The sequence below is a fragment of the Dromaius novaehollandiae genome, chromosome 16 (genome assembly GCF_036370855.1).
Source record: "Dromaius novaehollandiae isolate bDroNov1 chromosome 16, bDroNov1.hap1, whole genome shotgun sequence".
Taxonomy (NCBI): domain Eukaryota; kingdom Metazoa; phylum Chordata; class Aves; order Casuariiformes; family Dromaiidae; genus Dromaius; species Dromaius novaehollandiae.
This window is the reverse complement of record NC_088113.1, coordinates 4,489,895-4,505,757: the sequence shown is the minus strand read 5'-3', so window position 1 is coordinate 4,505,757 and position 15,863 is coordinate 4,489,895. Positions and strand designations below refer to the sequence as shown.

Here is a 15,863-nt window from a genome sequence, read left to right as displayed (position 1 = left end):
GGAAAAAAGAACAGCAGAAAAAGGAACTGTGACAAAGGATGCCTGTAGTGTCAAGTACTCTACCAGAAGACTCTGATACAAGTACAGGATATGCTATTCAAATAAAATAAAATCCTAAACCAAGCAGGAAAACACCTGCTCCATGAAATGCTCAGGATGCTAGGGCTTGATTCTCAATATAAAACAGGGCTCTGCTGAGTTGCTCACCTCTAGAATTACAGAATAATTTAGGCTGGAAAGGGACCTCTGGAGGTCACCTGGACCAACCACCCACTCAAAACAGAGCCATTCAGCACACAATACTATTACTGCACCACAAAATGGATGTTTAGACCTTTCTCCTTTCGAAATGGCCTGCCCAACTGTTTCCTATGGGGGCACTAGATAACACTGATGGGTTTTCCCTCACTTCTATGAGTAACCAGGATATCAAGTATGAGGTGTTGCTTCTTCCTTTTACCTTTGCTGCTCCTCTTCCAACTGGAACAGTGCATTCTCCAGGCTATTGTCTTCTGTGGCTTCCCACCTGTCTGGAAGGGGTCCCTGAACAAGAAAGGAAATGTTTAGTCAAATTCTTGTGCCCTGTTCATTTGTGCTTCGCCCTTCATTTGTTTGGAACCTTAGGAGCTTATGGCTTCTTTCAGGCATGTGATGCTACAGACAGGGAGGGAGGTGAGGGATATTATTCAATGTAAGCAGCGTTCCTCAGCTTCCCATTGTTGCACTCTCACAGCTAGCTATCCTCAGCTCATGACCATGAGTGCTCACTTAAGACTTAAAGCTTGGGAATACATACTCTCCTATGCTTTGTCTCCTAGGTTTATTTTAGCCACAAAGCAGAAGAAAAGGTACAGAGCCAGCCCTGTATATTGAATGCCACCATTTTTCCCTTCCAAGATGCTATGCTGCAACTGATTCTTATTCAGAAATGGCTGTAACTGAATAGACAGCACAACCCTTCCCTGAGACTAAATACAAATATTACTTTAGCATTCAGGCATGCCTTCACAAAATTAAGATCCTTCTTGATACGGCTTTCTGGACTGGCATTTCTGAGATTACTGGCTGCTCTGAAAACAACAACTGGACAAAACACTGAAGTGCAAACTTACAGTACTTCTTTAAAAGCTCATGTCAGCAAAACTGTATTTTCCTCCGCCTTTGCTTTGGGGATCCTTTATCTGTGTTAACAAATGCTGCAAACAGTGTCTTTAGTTAGCAACCTACACACTCACCCCTCCTGCTTCCAGTCGTTGCTCCAACTCTCGACACCAGGTCCGGTACTGCAGCACCTAGATGGATAAATAGAATGAGGATGAGTGAATGAAGCTTGTAACAGACTGAGTTCCTCCTGCATTAGCTTCTGCCTAAGTCTTTACAGCCAGGACACAGTACATCATTTCACATTACCGCTGACACAGTCAACAAGAAGTCATTAGTCTTGTACAGAAGCTTCACTTTTATCCAGATGAAAGAGGGATTCTTTTGCACATCTGTTCATCCTAAGACAGTGATGGTGAGCAGAACAATGAGACAGACCTAGGCCAGCCGTGCCAGGCCAGCCATACCTATCAGACTGACGATCACACTGTTAAGACCTAAACAAACCACATTAAATCCAGAAAGAGTTGTCAACAGAAAAACCTGTGCAAAATCCTAGCTATGTCATGTTTAATAGCAGGCTTGGAACTAAAAATTTATGAAGTGACTTAGCATGCTCCAGTAATTGGAAGCTTACTGTGAACCAACTAATACTTCCTGTACCATCAGTATCCTACTCAGGCTTATCAACAAAAAAACAATTTCTTGCTACACAGCCAATAGCATGGATACAACTAAACAAAGGGAAAGGAAAAGCTCTGATAAACAGTGCAAATGATTACGGAAAAAGGGAAAACCTTTCTTCAGAATGCCCAGGTCTGTGAACAAGCAAAAGTCCCCCCAGGAAACACCCCAAGCAGGTGGAAAACAAGTTGGCAGAAACTGAAAAAGGAATAAATAGAACTCCTCCGCACTGCTTGGAGGAAGAAATGTATTCTTATCATCTATTTGCTATCAGCTTTGCTTTCCAAAGACATTTCCATAACATGGCAAATGGAGTCCAACCATTCAGGTTGTAGCTCTCAAGCATTCAAGCCCCGTTATGTCTGAGCAACTAGTCATTTGAAAAAACAATCATAAAGATTTCCCTATTTAAATGTGTTCCAACTTCACAAAAAGTAAAATGAATATTTCCAATGGGCAAAAAGGTCAGTAGGTTCTTGAAGTTGGAGAGAGAAGTTTTCAGTGCTAAATGACTTTTCAATATTTATTGAATAAAGGTAGTTCTGACCAGTTCAAATAGTGTAGTACAGCAAGCAGTTGCTACATTCAGCTTTCAGCCCAGAAAAAAGAAAGAGCACAGCTGACCAGCCTGGCTTTTTAGCCAGACCTACAGAGAGAAAACTTCAGCCTTTTACACCAATAGGGTAAAAACATACAAAACAAAACAAAAATACCTCCATCCCCCACTCCCTCCCAGCAATAGTTAGCAGCATGGGTAGTGGGACCGATGCCTACTATAGCAGGCAATAGCACTTCCAGGTGCTCTCATCCGCGTGCTCACTCTCAGCTGGACCACGCTGTAATGAGTTTAGGCCCGACTATACCCACACCTGCGTGGGTCTCACAGGAACTGCTGCAGCGTGAAGAAGCAATAAGGGCCAGCATGTCATTTGATAACCTGCCAGATATCAAGGCAGGACAAAACTTTCCTGGCTAAAAAGTACCCATGGTAGTGATCAAACGCAAGGTTATGTTCTGCTGCAGAAGTAAAGCAAAGGCATAACTGAGCACTGTGAATACCACAGGGAACGGGGCCAGGTACCACACAGCCGCCCCCCGAAGCCTGCTGGGGCTCGGAGACCCTCCTGGCTGCCAGCGGCACTTGCACAGCGAGGGAACGAGGCAAGAGCTGCGATCCTCTGCCCTGCGCTGCCCATGAACACCTCTGCGGGCTCAACTCTTAGCTCTGGAAGTCTTGCTAGAGTAATGTGACCAAACAGAGGCGTTTTCAACTCAGGCATCTTTATTTCAGTAAGAAAAGGAGAAAAAATAGAATCAGGAAACCCACCTCGGGGCTCAGGAGCATGTCACAGCGGTAGCGGCCGCCTGGGCAGAGCGGCTCCGGCGGCCCCGCAGCGCCGGGCTGGGCCCTGGCCCGCCCCGGGAGTCCCGGGCAGCCCGGCCGGCCAAGCCCCCTCCGCCGGGGCAGCAGGCGCCGCTGCCGGGACCAGGCCAGCCCGGCGGCCCGGGTGCCCCAGCCCCGCCACCACGACTCGGCCCCGGCGAGCGCGGGCCTGCCGCGGGCAGCCCCCGGGGAAGGAGCCCCGTCCCGTCCCGTCCCGTCTCGTCCCTCACCTTCGCCTGCAGCTTCTGCACCAGCACCGCTTGCCGGTGCTGCGCCTCCTCCGAGCTCTGCAGCCTGCGCCGCAGAGAGGCCTGGCTCCACGCCGCCTCCCCGGCCTCCATGCCCCGCTCGCCAGCCGGGCTCCGGCGGCTCCTCGGCGGCCCGCTCCCGCGCGGAGGTGGGCCCCGCGCCGGGCCCGGCCTGGCCTGGCGGCGCCGCGGGCCTGGCGCCTGCCGCGGCGGGGCGGGGCGGGCGGAGCGGCCCCCTCGGCCGCGCCTCGCCGCCCGCCCCGCGCGCGGCGGCGGGAGGCCGCGTCAGGCCGGGGCCGCTCTGCGGCGCCGGAGCGGCCGGTCTAGCGACGGCGCCGCCGCTCCCTTCCCCGCTGACCGCCAGCGTGCCGGCGCCGCCCGGGCTGGGCTGGGCCGGGCCGGGCCGGCGGCGGGAGGGCCGGGAGGGTGCTGGTACCGGCTGCGTGCCCTGAGCTGCCCCAGCCGTAGGGGGTAAAACGGGGGGAGGCGGCCACGCTTTGCCGTGGGGGGTTTCCCTTGGCGTGAGGAGACGCACAGCCCTGGGCCCTGGCCGGGGCGGTGGGGTCCCAGCCTCAGAGGCCTTCAAAAGCCCACGAGGCAAGGCCTCGCTCAGCCTGGTGCAGCCTTGAGCTGGGAGTTGGACTGGAGACCTCCAGATGCCCCTTCCAGCCTGAATCTTTTATAAGCCAGTGAGGTGCGACCTCCTGGATGCTCTTCCCTGCAGCCCCTTCTCTGACTCGGCAGGGAGGACCTGTGGCACTCGCAAGGCCTGTGAGGAGCAGGAGAGAAGTACTTGAACCACAGAAAACATCGCTAAGCTAAGACCACTCTGAGCTTTACCAGTAAAGGTAGCCATAGGTGTCACAAAGTTCACAACAGTTTATGTGGAAGAAATTTTCACTCGTGCGTAGCAGCTTGTTGGGGGTAAGGCAGTGTGTGAATGGAATGAAGTGGCAAAACAATTGCCAGGTCATTATTGCCAAGCATGATTTTTTAGGTACTAATTTGTACTGTGTTTTTCTCTCTTGACTATTAAGGGTGTCCAGATGATCAATACAGCGAAAGTCTAAATTTAAGACAGATGGAGTCTAAATTTAAGTGAGATGGATTCTGCTCCATGTGTTTCAACACAGCTAAAGCATCACTGCAAATCTAGACAAAACCAAAAACTTGTAAAACAGTGATTATGGAAAGGGCTTAAGGGCTATCGCAGCAACTACTGAAGAGGCATGTCCAGTGAGACACTGAAGAAGAACAGTGTTGACATAAACAGAACCAGGGTGGTGGCATCACATTCATACATACTGGTAGTGAGACAATTGCCAAATACTGTGCCCAGTTCTGGTGTCCACATGTCAAGATGATGTTGAAAAACTGGAGTGGATCAGAAAATGACTGAGATGGGAAAATCTGCCTTGCGCCAAGGCTGAAGGAGCTCAGTTCCTGTAGCGTATTGATCAGAAGATGAAGAGGTTATTTTAAAGCTATAAATACTTGTCAAATGAGACAAAGATAGAAAAGAAATCGGATTTTTGAAACTGAAGCTAGTATTCGATCTATAGATAAGATGCTCTTCCCCCAGTGAGGGTGATTCACTATGTGAAGAACTTATGCAAGCCAACTGTTCTATTAGGTTCTTACCTGTAGATTTCTGTGCATGTTTTTTAAAACTTAAGCTGTGAAACATATTCTGTCTGCTAATAAAACTGATGAATATTTTAATGAACAATATCTGGGTGTTGCTTTTGGGAGTGCAAGCAAGACAAAGCACTAAATCAGTAATGTTCAAAAAGCTCAGTTCAGTGTTAATTTGGGATGAAGCTGTACCAAGGTGCCTCAGACTCCGTCGTGCTTAAGCAGCATCTGTTATTTTGTTGTGTCTCACAGTGCTGCTCTTCCAGTATGTGACACTGCTGCCAGACAGGTGGCTTATTTTATGCTGCCTCACCTTTTCATGTCTTTTTGAACTAAAGTGCATTTTCCTGAGCTCAGAGTGTTTGCTTGTATTAAAGTGGTGGTATCAGTGACATGCTGGTACACAAAATTGGAGGCCTGGTCCTATGTCTCCCAGAGATTAGAAATACTGGCATTTAGATTCTGGTTTAAATTATTTGGAGAACAGGAATAGTTAGTGATACATTTTGACAGCTAAAAGAGTCCGCAATGCTTTGGAGCTCAAAGAAGCTCACAATACCTCTGTCTCCAATGGTGACCCCATGTCAAAGTTGTAGCAAGCAGCTCAACATCTCCAAGCAAGTGCTCTCACACCTCCCTCAGCCTGCTGCAGCTGGCATGTGGGATGTAGTGGTGGCAGCTCTAGGCACTCTGAGGTTGCTCTGAAGAGGTGGGCAGGTGAAGGCTGAGACATATCTGCCCACATCTGGCAGTCCCATCCCTCTAAAGAGCAGCAGCAAAAACGCAGCCCTGTCCCACTGTCCTTGGATCTACTGTGGAGACGAGTTCTGCAGTCCTGTCAGCAAAATGCTGCAGGGCTGTTGTTGTGGGGCTTGGTTCCCAGTGGCCCTGCTTCATTCTTGCCTTGCAGTGTTTCAGGTGCACTTTTTGCATAGGGTCCCTTGGGATTCTCTGTAGGTCCTGATCTTCTCATCATACTGAGACTACTCAGAGAGGCTGCAAGATGACCAGCTTTCCATTGATTCCAAGTGACATCCAAAAATGTTTCCTTTCTCACACTCTGCCTGACTTTCCAGCCCTACTGCCTATGCACAGTTGCAGCAGAGAAGGGCTTTTCATTGCTAGTGTTCTTGAGGCAGGATGTATAGTGGATAATACCCCTGTGCTCTTCTCTAGGTTTGCCACCTCCTTAGATCACTACTGTTCAGAAGCCTAGTCAAGTCTCTTCATAATTAACGGCACAATTCTTTCTTTTGACTTCAAATTTCTATTTATAGTGAGGATATTTTAGCACAGCCTTTTAAAATTATGCCACAAGTTCCTATTTTAGTGGAAGCTGTATCATCTTTGTTTTGCTGTGGCCCAAAACAGCAGCAATGATTAATTGTTGCATGTCTGAATTTTCTAGAATGTTTTCCTTTCAAAAAACACATAACTGAAGTTCTTTTCTAAAATTGTCTTTGCAGATTTTTAGCTTAAAAGAAGGTGTGGTGCAGAGGTCTAAATTCTCACAGAAACAGACTGTTAATTAGCTTCAATAAGCAAAAGCAATGTAACAGCAAAGGCTTAATATGCGGAGTTTATCCAGCTCAATCCTGTAAGTCGTCCCTGAACATAAGTTCACCTAAGAAAGGACAATGAAATTCCCAACAGTACGCTAGAATAACAGATTTCAGTGCGAGGCTTGAACCTGCAAGTTCATAAACACCAGTATTCTTGCTGGCATTAGGAAAGACCTGGAAAGAAGCAAAAGGAAGGAAGAGTGGGAAGCAGAATTAGATGAGGATCTTTGGGATAGAAGATAGCTAGCAGGTATGCTCCACCCTGCTGTTTCCCATGGGCCCAGCTCTCTTGTGTCGGGAGTTGCCTGTGTTGCAATTCAGTGGCTGGACCTGGATTCCCTCAAAGATCCTGCTCTGAGCAAAGCAGACCCCAGTGATGTAGGTCCTGGTGCTGCTCGTACCTTAGTAGTCCAGTCTGCCCCAGTTCTTGCTGTCTCTCTGCTAGCCTTTCCTTCCCAATGTGAGCACAAGCCACCTGGGGATAGAAGGCTTAAAAACCGACTGGTGTGGCAAGGTAGGTCCATATTCCAGTTTTCCTGCTCCAGCCTTGAGGAATTCTCACTCGGCAGTCTGTTTTCCTGCTCCCGTGATAATACTCTCATGGCCTGGAGAGACTGCCTGCTTTTACATTGTAGTGCAGCAAAGAACAAATGCTGGAAGTCTGCATCGCTTATCCGACAGCCGCCTCGGGGCCATGCCGAGGCAAACAGCTGCGTAGGGTATATTTTAGAGTGCACGCAAGGAGTTGTGGGCTCTGGGGGCAAGCTCAGCATTTTGTGCTTGGCTCAGCCCCTAGCGTTAGTCCACAACATCCTCTTACAGACCAAGCACATAAGTTGATCTGGGCTCTCTCTGAGAAGGACCCTGCTGCTGCCTGCTACATCAGGTAGGACTTTAGGCAGCTGGAGTTCAGTGGTAGTGCTGCATCAGAATTACAAACATCTAGAGGTGCCAATGTGGACATGAGGTTTGTACCTCAGGGAGCACATCAGGTTTTAATGTGTACCATAGCCCAAGCACTGAGGAAGAGTGCAGACAGAAGCCTGCATCCGTGTGTTGCAGCTCCAGGGTCCATTTCACTGACACGTGGAACGTGCATCCATGTTGACCAGAGTAGGGACAACCCTATGTATGGCCTTTTACTCTCTGCAAATTGCAACTTCTACAGCGCTGGGAAATGTTCTTTTGGCTCCACAGAGTGATCCCTTCCTCCAGCACAGTCTGGAGGTCCAGAGAGACTTGCAAAAATTGTCTGTTTGAGAAGCTGGCACAGCTCATACAGTCAGACTCTTACGATGTGGAGAACAGGAGCCAACCTACTTCAAGGGAGCAGGAACCCAAATAGTTCTCCTTTTTCAAATCCCTGTACACACTGGTGTGAGGAGCTGCCTTTAGAGAACTGGCCATTGCAAGAAGGACAGGTGTACTGTAAGAGCCAAGCCACTTCAGTGGTGTGTGTATACTTGGCCAATGGTGAGAAATAATAGGCCTCGAATGTCTTCTCTCATTATGTCCTGTACTTGGTCTAAAGCCTGCACCAGAGGGAGGGTTTCCATCTACATATTGAAGATACCACGTGAGTTTGAGCTTAGCCTGAGCTAAACATGCAGTCTGGAGACCTCCACATTGGTGGAACACCCTATTTCATGGACCCTGTCCAAGGTCAAGACCACACTGCAAGAGTCCAGGGACTCACTTCAGTCTGAACAGTAACAGTGATCCTGCAGTTGCAAGCACCTACATGGAGAGTCCCTCGAGAGACTCTTTCTCTCTTCTAAGGAGAGGGAATAGTTTTGCACATCTTTCTTTGCTTGCTTTCACTCTTTTTTTTTTTTTTCCCCTATTTGGGCCTGTCCAACACATTATGGATAATTTGATGGTGAGATGGGGGACTGATGCACCCTATTTTTTTTCCATTTTTTTACCTGTTGCTATTGGCAATATTAATTATTTATTGTGTAATCCAGAAATTGAAGGGTATATTCATCTCAGACATGTAAACATTGTTTGTACAAGTGTTTGATTGTGCTTTTAGGCCGATTTACTAAGACACAAGGCCCATGTAATCACGTCGTCTTACCTTCTGCTGTTTTCTGTCCATGTCCCAAATAATTTGCAAATCTGCCTGGCAATTTCAACCAAGTTTGACAGAGCAATAGAGATCCTAAAGATGCTAAATTCTTGCAAGTGGTGTGAAAACTGGAAGCTGGGCAGAATGAAAGCAGGAACTCAGCATTTAGCTGTTTCTGCAGCCCAGCGGCTAGCTGGTCCGTAGCCAGGCACTGCAGAGCCTGACATGAGCCACACAGGTGACAGGGACTGGGGCAGGAAGAGAAGGATGGCATGGCTAGGCATGCCACAGGGATGAGAGAGGAACCTGGAGGAACTGCTGGGGAGAAGATTCACCAGAAGTAACTCAGCGAAAAGCTCTTTTGTTTTGATGGGGAGCATCAAACTACAACCGACTTCCGTGGGAGGGCAGTTAGAACAATCTCAGGTAATTTTTTCCCTAACCTACCTTATTGGTGACATCTATGAAACCAATTAACTTTTCTGTTCTTCAGTTTCTTCACTAAAAGGAGGCAAAGCACTCTGAGCTCCTCGGGTAGAAGGGCCTGCAGGACGGTAGGGCGTTACCTGTAAGAATCATCTGGTGCTGCTGATGCTAGCTGAGACGGAAAATGCTAGGGCGTGCACAAATCAAACCAGACAAAAAGCTAAAAAGTGCCGAATCTTTCTTTTTGCCTCGGAATAAAAGCACCTGGTGGAGGAAGACTGGGCGCAGCCTCAGTGCAGGATGGGAGAGGGCTCCCGTTAACCCCTGCTCTGCCAGCCCAGTGCCGCGTTCCCGAAAACGCTCCCGTGGGAAAGCAACAGGCCGCTTTTCGCCGCCTGCGGAAGAGACTCGTTCGCTCCGCGCTCCGCTCGTGGGGTTCCTGCACCCCGGCCTCCTCCTCGGGCCGCGGGGCGCGAGGCAGCCACAACGGCGCGGCTGCCGCCGGCGCCCTCGGCGCCCCTGCAGGGGGCGCTGCTGCGCCGCCCGGCGCCCGGCCGCTGCCGCTGCCGCTGCCGCTGCCGCTGCCGCCGCTGCCGCCCGGGGCCCGCTGCCCGCCCGGCCCGCGGCGCCGCCGCCAGAAGCTGCTGCTGCAGCGGCCCTGGCAGGTAGTTCTTGAGGCGCAGCAATAAATACCCGAAACTGCACCGGCTGCGGGGGCGGCCGCGCCGCCTTTGTACTAAACGAAGCCTTTGTCAAGCGCTTGCATTATTGGAGACATCCTTGGGTTGCTGGAGGACAGAGCGAAGCTGCGGTTGCAGTCTGCGGGAAAAAGGTTACTCCCTTCAGCACTAAACCAGTGACATTTAGCTATTTTGATGTATTTATTCCAGTGAAGCGTACGACAGGTCCCAGTTGTTGGTCTTGCCGTTTGTCCTGTTTAAACATGAAGTTCATCGAAGGCTAAGGTAGAGGTCGTATTGCCACTTGAAAAAGCATCCTCTGGAGTTTTAAGCCTGTGGAGTTATTTCACATGAGGCAGAGTATGACTCATGCTAATGAAAAGGGTAAAGAAGATTTTTTTAAAGAAATATATCGCAGTTAAATTAGTTTAGACAGCATGACATCAGAGAGTAATTAAATAGGTTTGTTGGAATTCCGTTTCCAATTCCTGAGTTCAGGTTTGTAAAAGATTTCTGAGCACCTGCAGGTCTCTGTGTGTGAAATATTTTCACTGGAAAGGATTCAAAACTTTAAAAAAACCTTTTAACACAGAGGCAGCATTACGCCATTCTTCCTTCTTGGAAAAAAAAAAAAAAACCTTCAGATTTAAACAGGACTCCTTCAAGTTTTCAGTCAGTTTTACAGAAGAAAACGAGGTGGTAAACTTTCTCTTTTCAAGAACGAGTTCTTTATAGCTGCTAACTGAAGTCAGGGGAGATCATATCTGAATACATGAGCATTTCCACTATGGGACTGGATACAAGTATTAAACAAAGAGATTTGAAATGTTTTAATCTCAAACGAAAACCATTTTTGCTGACTTTGATTTTTAATTTCTTTCATGTTTTCTTCTGCCAAACTGGAGGAACCTTTTCTGATTTTCTCTCTAGTGGCATTCAGAGGAAGACCAGAGGATGAAAATCCTGCATTTTCTCACTTTACTGCTTTGGCATTTGACTTGGCTGTCTCTGGATCTAGTTCCTGGAGTGCTGAGTAATTCCGAAGCAGGCCAGAGTAATCCGGGATCTAAACTAGGTTTGTTAAAAGCAGAAGGAAAAGAGAGGAATCCCTCAGCAAGAACAGGTACGCTGCGGACTGGAAATCATGGATATAGTACTGGGACTTCAAAGGCTAGGACTAAAAGCAGTGCTGTTCAGGCTGGAGCTCTCCTGGCCAAGAATGATGAATCAAAGAAGGTTCTCTCAAGAACAGCAACCACGGAGGCAAAGGTAGGACATCTCCCAGGCAGACCTTCTGGAGTAAGGACAGTGACTCCAAAGGTTCAAAGTCTTAGCAGCAAGGCATCCTTGAAAAAAACTGGCACAAGCAGTACTGATACTGGTTCTTACAAAGCCAAAAAGACTAAAGAGCCTGTAACCCAAAGGGAAACTAAGGAAACTTTCAGACATCCCCCTATAACGCCACATGAATACATGCTCTCTTTGTACAGGACTCTCTCAGATGCAGAAAGAAAAGGTGTTAATGGAAGTGTAAAACTGGAGGCTGGACTTGCCAATACAATAACCAGCTTTATAGACAAAGGACAAGGTAAGAAAGTAGCTCCAGCGTGTGTGTGTGTGTGTGTGTGTGTGTGTGTAATGACAAGGGAAGGGACAGAGAGGGATGTGTGTGCATGTTTATACATTTGGAGAATGTTATTAGAAAATAATCATACATCTTTAAAGTCCAATAGCTCTTTTGAATGCAAATGAAACCACACAACTTTGCTGCAGTTTTTGCCCTCATGCCTTATCTCAGAAAATTCATCTAGAGGCAGAACTAGATGGTTGTGTGGCAGCCGAACAAAACATTTAGAGACAGATAGAAAATGTTTTAGAGGCTTAAAGAAGCATATTGTTGAAAATCCATCAGTCTTTGCATCTTTAGGTGTTTAAAAACCTTTTAAAACCTGGTCTTATGTTCTTTGCCTAACTAACTCCTGGAAATTGGTAATGCTGGATCTTGCTGTAAATAAAATGACACGATATGCTATGAACATGGCTAACAGCATTAGTATTCTGTGAAAAAACTGCAAGTTTCATTATCAAAGGACCAGCCTGTTTTGTTCAAGGTAGAGTTGTGATGAACTACATTATAGTCCCAGGAGTCATTATGGCATAGCACAGATGTATCTGTGCTAGCTTTAACCTAATGCTTTTGGGTACCACTAGCCTCCTAAGCACAGAAGCTCACAACTAAGAACAGGCTAGAGTAAATAATTCCTGGGACTTCAGAATTTGCAATTCAACATTTTGGCTCCACACATTTTTGAAAACTTAGACTAGTGTATGCTATCACACGAGAAATAACCTGGCTCCAAAAGAAAGGTGTTCACCTTATCACTTAAGTTGGATAGTTAGCCCCATGCTGCTTCCAGTGATGTTAGTAAGAGTTTTGTCATGGACTTAAGGAAGCAACAAAGGGTACTGCTAACAAGGCAATGAAAGAAGACTCAGCCAGGATAGGCAATTCATTTTCCATTTAATTAAGAATAGCTTGGCTTCTGGGAAGGGATGATATGCTGCTCACAAGTGCTGTGTTCCAGTTCAGGTCCTTGGCTTGCCACTGCAAGGCATTTTTAATGTAACATGTCGATAAAACATTGGCTCAGCCATATTCCTCATTAGAGCTGCTCATGAGCTTAACCAAGCACATGTAACATCAGGTTAAAGGGAGGTATGTTTTTCTGCCCAATTCAAAAAAGTTGTGAATCATGTGGAGTTAAGTTAATAAGGCAATTATCCTTGTGTCTGGCAGTTCCTGGGGGATGTTGGTTTTAAAAGACTAATTCACTATTGTATTGTCTAAGGGTAAATTTGCTCGTGTTTGGAGCCAGCATGGGACCTGGGCACCACTGAAATCCTGTTCCAGTAATTTAAGTAGTATATAAGTGGTGAATAGGCCCTGTGAGTGCTCAGCCCTGAAAAAGGACTATTTTCCAATTGGCTAATTGCTACTTTGAAGCTAGAAAACACACCCCAGTGAAATAAATTGCATTTCTACAAGGCAAACTCAGAATCTCATTTCCCTGTTGAGTCACTGAGTTCTTCTGGGTCCCTGCTCAGAGCTGATCCCTTAGAGAACAAATGTTCTTTCAGATGAGTGGGTTAATTAAAAGATCTTCTAGGCTTATGAACAAACTTCAGTAATACCATGAAGAACTGAATAACTGGTATTGATCTATGCTTGATATGCTTTTAAAAATGTCTGTGCTTTTTTTAGATGAGCGAGCACCAACCATAAGAAAACAAAAATATATTTTTGACATCAGTGCATTAGAAAAAGATGGCTTGCTGGGAGCAGAGCTTCGAATATTAAGGAAAAAGCCTTCTGATGCATGGAAATCTCATTCTTCTGGAAAAACTCCCCAGGTGAAATTATTTAGTTGCTCCACAAACAGACAAGCAGCTACACTCCTGGATTCTCGTACTGTCAGTGTCACAGATACACCAAAATGGGAAGTGTTTGACATCTGGAAACTTTTTAGGAACTTTAAAAACTTGGTTAACTTGTGTTTTGAACTGGAAACTTTTGACAGGGGGAGAGCTGTTGATCTCAGGAGTGTGGGATTTAACAGAACAGGAAGACAGGTCAATGAAAAGGCTCTCTTCTTGGTGTTTGGGAGGACAAAAAAAAGAGACTTATTCTTCAACGAAATCAAAGCTAGATCAGGCCAAGATGACAAAACTGTTTACGAGTACTTATTCAATCAGAGGCGGAAGAGAAGAGCTCCTCTAGCAACACGGCAAGGGAAGAGGCCCAGCAAGAATCTGAAGGCAAGGTGTAGCAGAAAAGCCCTCCATGTGAATTTTAAGGATATGGGCTGGGATGACTGGATAATAGCCCCTCTAGAATATGAAGCATATCACTGCGAAGGGCTTTGTGAATTCCCCCTTCGATCCCATCTGGAGCCCACCAATCACGCAGTTATCCAAACTTTAATGAACTCAATGGACCCAGAATCCACACCCCCAACTTGCTGTGTCCCAACCAGGCTGAGTCCCATTAGCATTCTTTTCATTGACTCTGCAAACAACGTAGTCTACAAGCAGTATGAGGACATGGTAGTGGAGTCGTGCGGTTGTAGGTAGCAGAACAGTTGCTCACATGAATATGTTATGAAAGGTAATATGACAAACTGAACATAACCTCTCTTCAAACAAGGTTAACTAAACTTCTTGCCTCTACGGTGAGTGTGTTTACAAAGATGTAGCAGTAAAGCCAGTGCTTCTGCATGTTTCCTCACTGTGGGCATATTTCAGTAGTATCTGACTGCTGTCATGCAGCCCAATATAAGCCCTTGTGTAGAGAATCCGATAGTGACACAAGACTGGCTCCAGCTAAAGTCTGTAACGGAGGAGATTAGACCTCCACACTGCTAGATCACCTGCTTTTATCCCAGAGGCAGTTGGTAAAGATGGTATCAGTGAGCTGTGGATATGATCTGTTTGACCCTTTAATAGGGTTCTTGAGACTGAATTTACATCTGAGTCCCATGTGCATTGTCCATTACGCAGTGTTACAAAAGAGCCTTGATGTCTAGACGAGGAGGTTGGGTTCTGGTGTGTTCTGAGCTTGGTGTAAATAGTTACACTGTAATATGATTTCTTTCTGATTAGCTATGGAAACTATGCATATATAAAAAGGAGTAATTAAATATAATATCCTGATTTAGTTTAAGTTGTACATGGAGATAGGTGATGCGGGAGGTATTTGTTTCCATGTATGTTTTCCTCCAAGCTACATATCTTTCTTAAGTATCCACCTTTTCATTATTATGTAGCAAGTTATATTACTCTGTATAAGGTCCAAGTTGCTCTCAAATGTTCATAGTAAGTGTTAAATTACAGCATAAGATGTAATAAATTATTGACACAGTGCTACACTGTGTCTAGCTATCCAACTCTGCATAATTATAATGCTGGTAAGAATTTGTTTTGAATGTTTTTGTACAATAAATACAAGTGAAAGGGATTTTTCAGTGCAGCAGAATGCTAGTGGCATGGATAACATGTCCAAACAGTTTGTTTGCCTCTAACTCTGCTGCCACAGAGATGATGGAAACATTGGAAGAAATATCTGAAAACATGACGTGGTTTGATCTGGTATGGAATGACACTATCACTTTGTATCTGGGGCCAGAATGAGTTATGATTGCAAAGGAGCTCTGGTATCATTTTATTTCACCCTGCAAGGAATGTATGTTTGTGAATCCTCTTTTTCTATTCATGACATGTTTGGATTATAAATTTATTCTGGGATTACTCTGGGATTGTATGCTTCCACCTACAAAACTAGGTGCCAGAGGTTCAACTATAGAGGGATCGGATGGGCCATAAGAACTGTCAAAAATGATTGAAGTAGCTTATCAGTAGTCAAACATACAAATGCTATGGTTTACCATCTTTGATTCATCACAATTTAAACCAGTAGGTCACAGTTTCCTGGGCCTGAACTCTGCTCTGCAGAGCATCACTGATGCAGATAGTGACAGGGAGCTGAATATAGCCCCCACACCTGAAGCCCACAAGCGCTGATCTCTGACTGGACCTGTTCTAGCTCACATAAATGGGCAAAGAGGCCTAAACAACTGGGCAATAGCCATAGATAAACAATGGCAAAAAGTGCTACCCTTCCTCCGGCACTCTCTAGGCTGCAGAGCCTTTAAGCAGTTTAAAAACAATAGTTAAGTGGACTTGCTGCCAGTTGCATGGGGTTCCCCTGGGTAGGTGGACATGTCATTTACTGTAACCCAAAGCCAGGTGACACAGAAAAAGCACTGCTGGGAGCATATGTGTGACCTCTTTGTAATAGTTCTGTACCGTGATTTGTACCTGCAGAAAAGGATATTACTTAGCCCAGGTCAGGTGATAACGCAAAATGAGGTAGGTGAGAATGCTGTACCTGAGAGGAGGAAGACTCACTAAATAGTAGGTCAATATGCATTTAAAATGACAGGCACTTGAAGCTGCTCTGTCACATGCACATAAGAAATTCTGGCATCTTATGGATCTAGTTTGTGGCTCAGGGCT

At 46.3% G+C, this 15,863-nt stretch overlaps 2 protein-coding genes across 9 annotated transcripts in view; one reads left to right on the top strand and one right to left on the bottom strand.

Annotated features, from left to right (window-relative positions):
* CEP250 (centrosomal protein 250) overlaps positions 1-3,809 on the bottom strand; it is a 40,414-nt gene extending 36,605 nt beyond the window's left edge. For 4 of the 8 annotated variants that reach the window (XR_010391851.1, XR_010391850.1, XM_064521305.1 and 1 more), the window contains exons 1-3: positions 3,400-3,809; positions 1,236-1,292; positions 461-543 (exon numbers count right to left, since the gene is read on the bottom strand). Coding sequence is in view for 6 of the 8 variants with exons in the window: in XM_064521305.1 (XP_064377375.1) it covers positions 461-543; positions 1,236-1,292; positions 3,400-3,510 (251 nt within the window). In the remaining 2 variants the exon portion in view is untranslated. The remainder of the gene's footprint in view (positions 1-460; positions 544-1,235; positions 1,293-3,399) is intronic. The other 4 variants (XM_064521300.1, XM_064521301.1, XM_064521299.1 and 1 more) reach the window with 2 other exon arrangements.
* A 6,448-nt stretch (positions 3,810-10,257) lies between these two features.
* On the top strand, positions 10,258-14,784 carry GDF5 (growth differentiation factor 5). The gene is made up of 2 exons (XM_026100081.2): positions 10,258-11,379; positions 13,054-14,784. Exons 1-2 carry the CDS (start codon positions 10,746-10,748, stop codon positions 13,920-13,922), a joined length of 1,503 nt encoding a protein of 500 aa, XP_025955866.1. The 5' UTR covers positions 10,258-10,745; the 3' UTR covers positions 13,923-14,784.
* Positions 14,785-15,863: the final 1,079 nt, after the last annotated feature.

Coding starts and splice junctions, on each gene's coding strand:
- GDF5 (XM_026100081.2), top strand. CDS start 10,746: ATGAAAATCCTGCATTTTCTCACTTTACTGCTTTGGCATTTGACTTGG. Junction 11,380..13,053: donor CTTTATAGACAAAGGACAAG/GTAAGAAAGTAG, acceptor TGCTTTTTTTAG/ATGAGCGAGCACCAACCATA.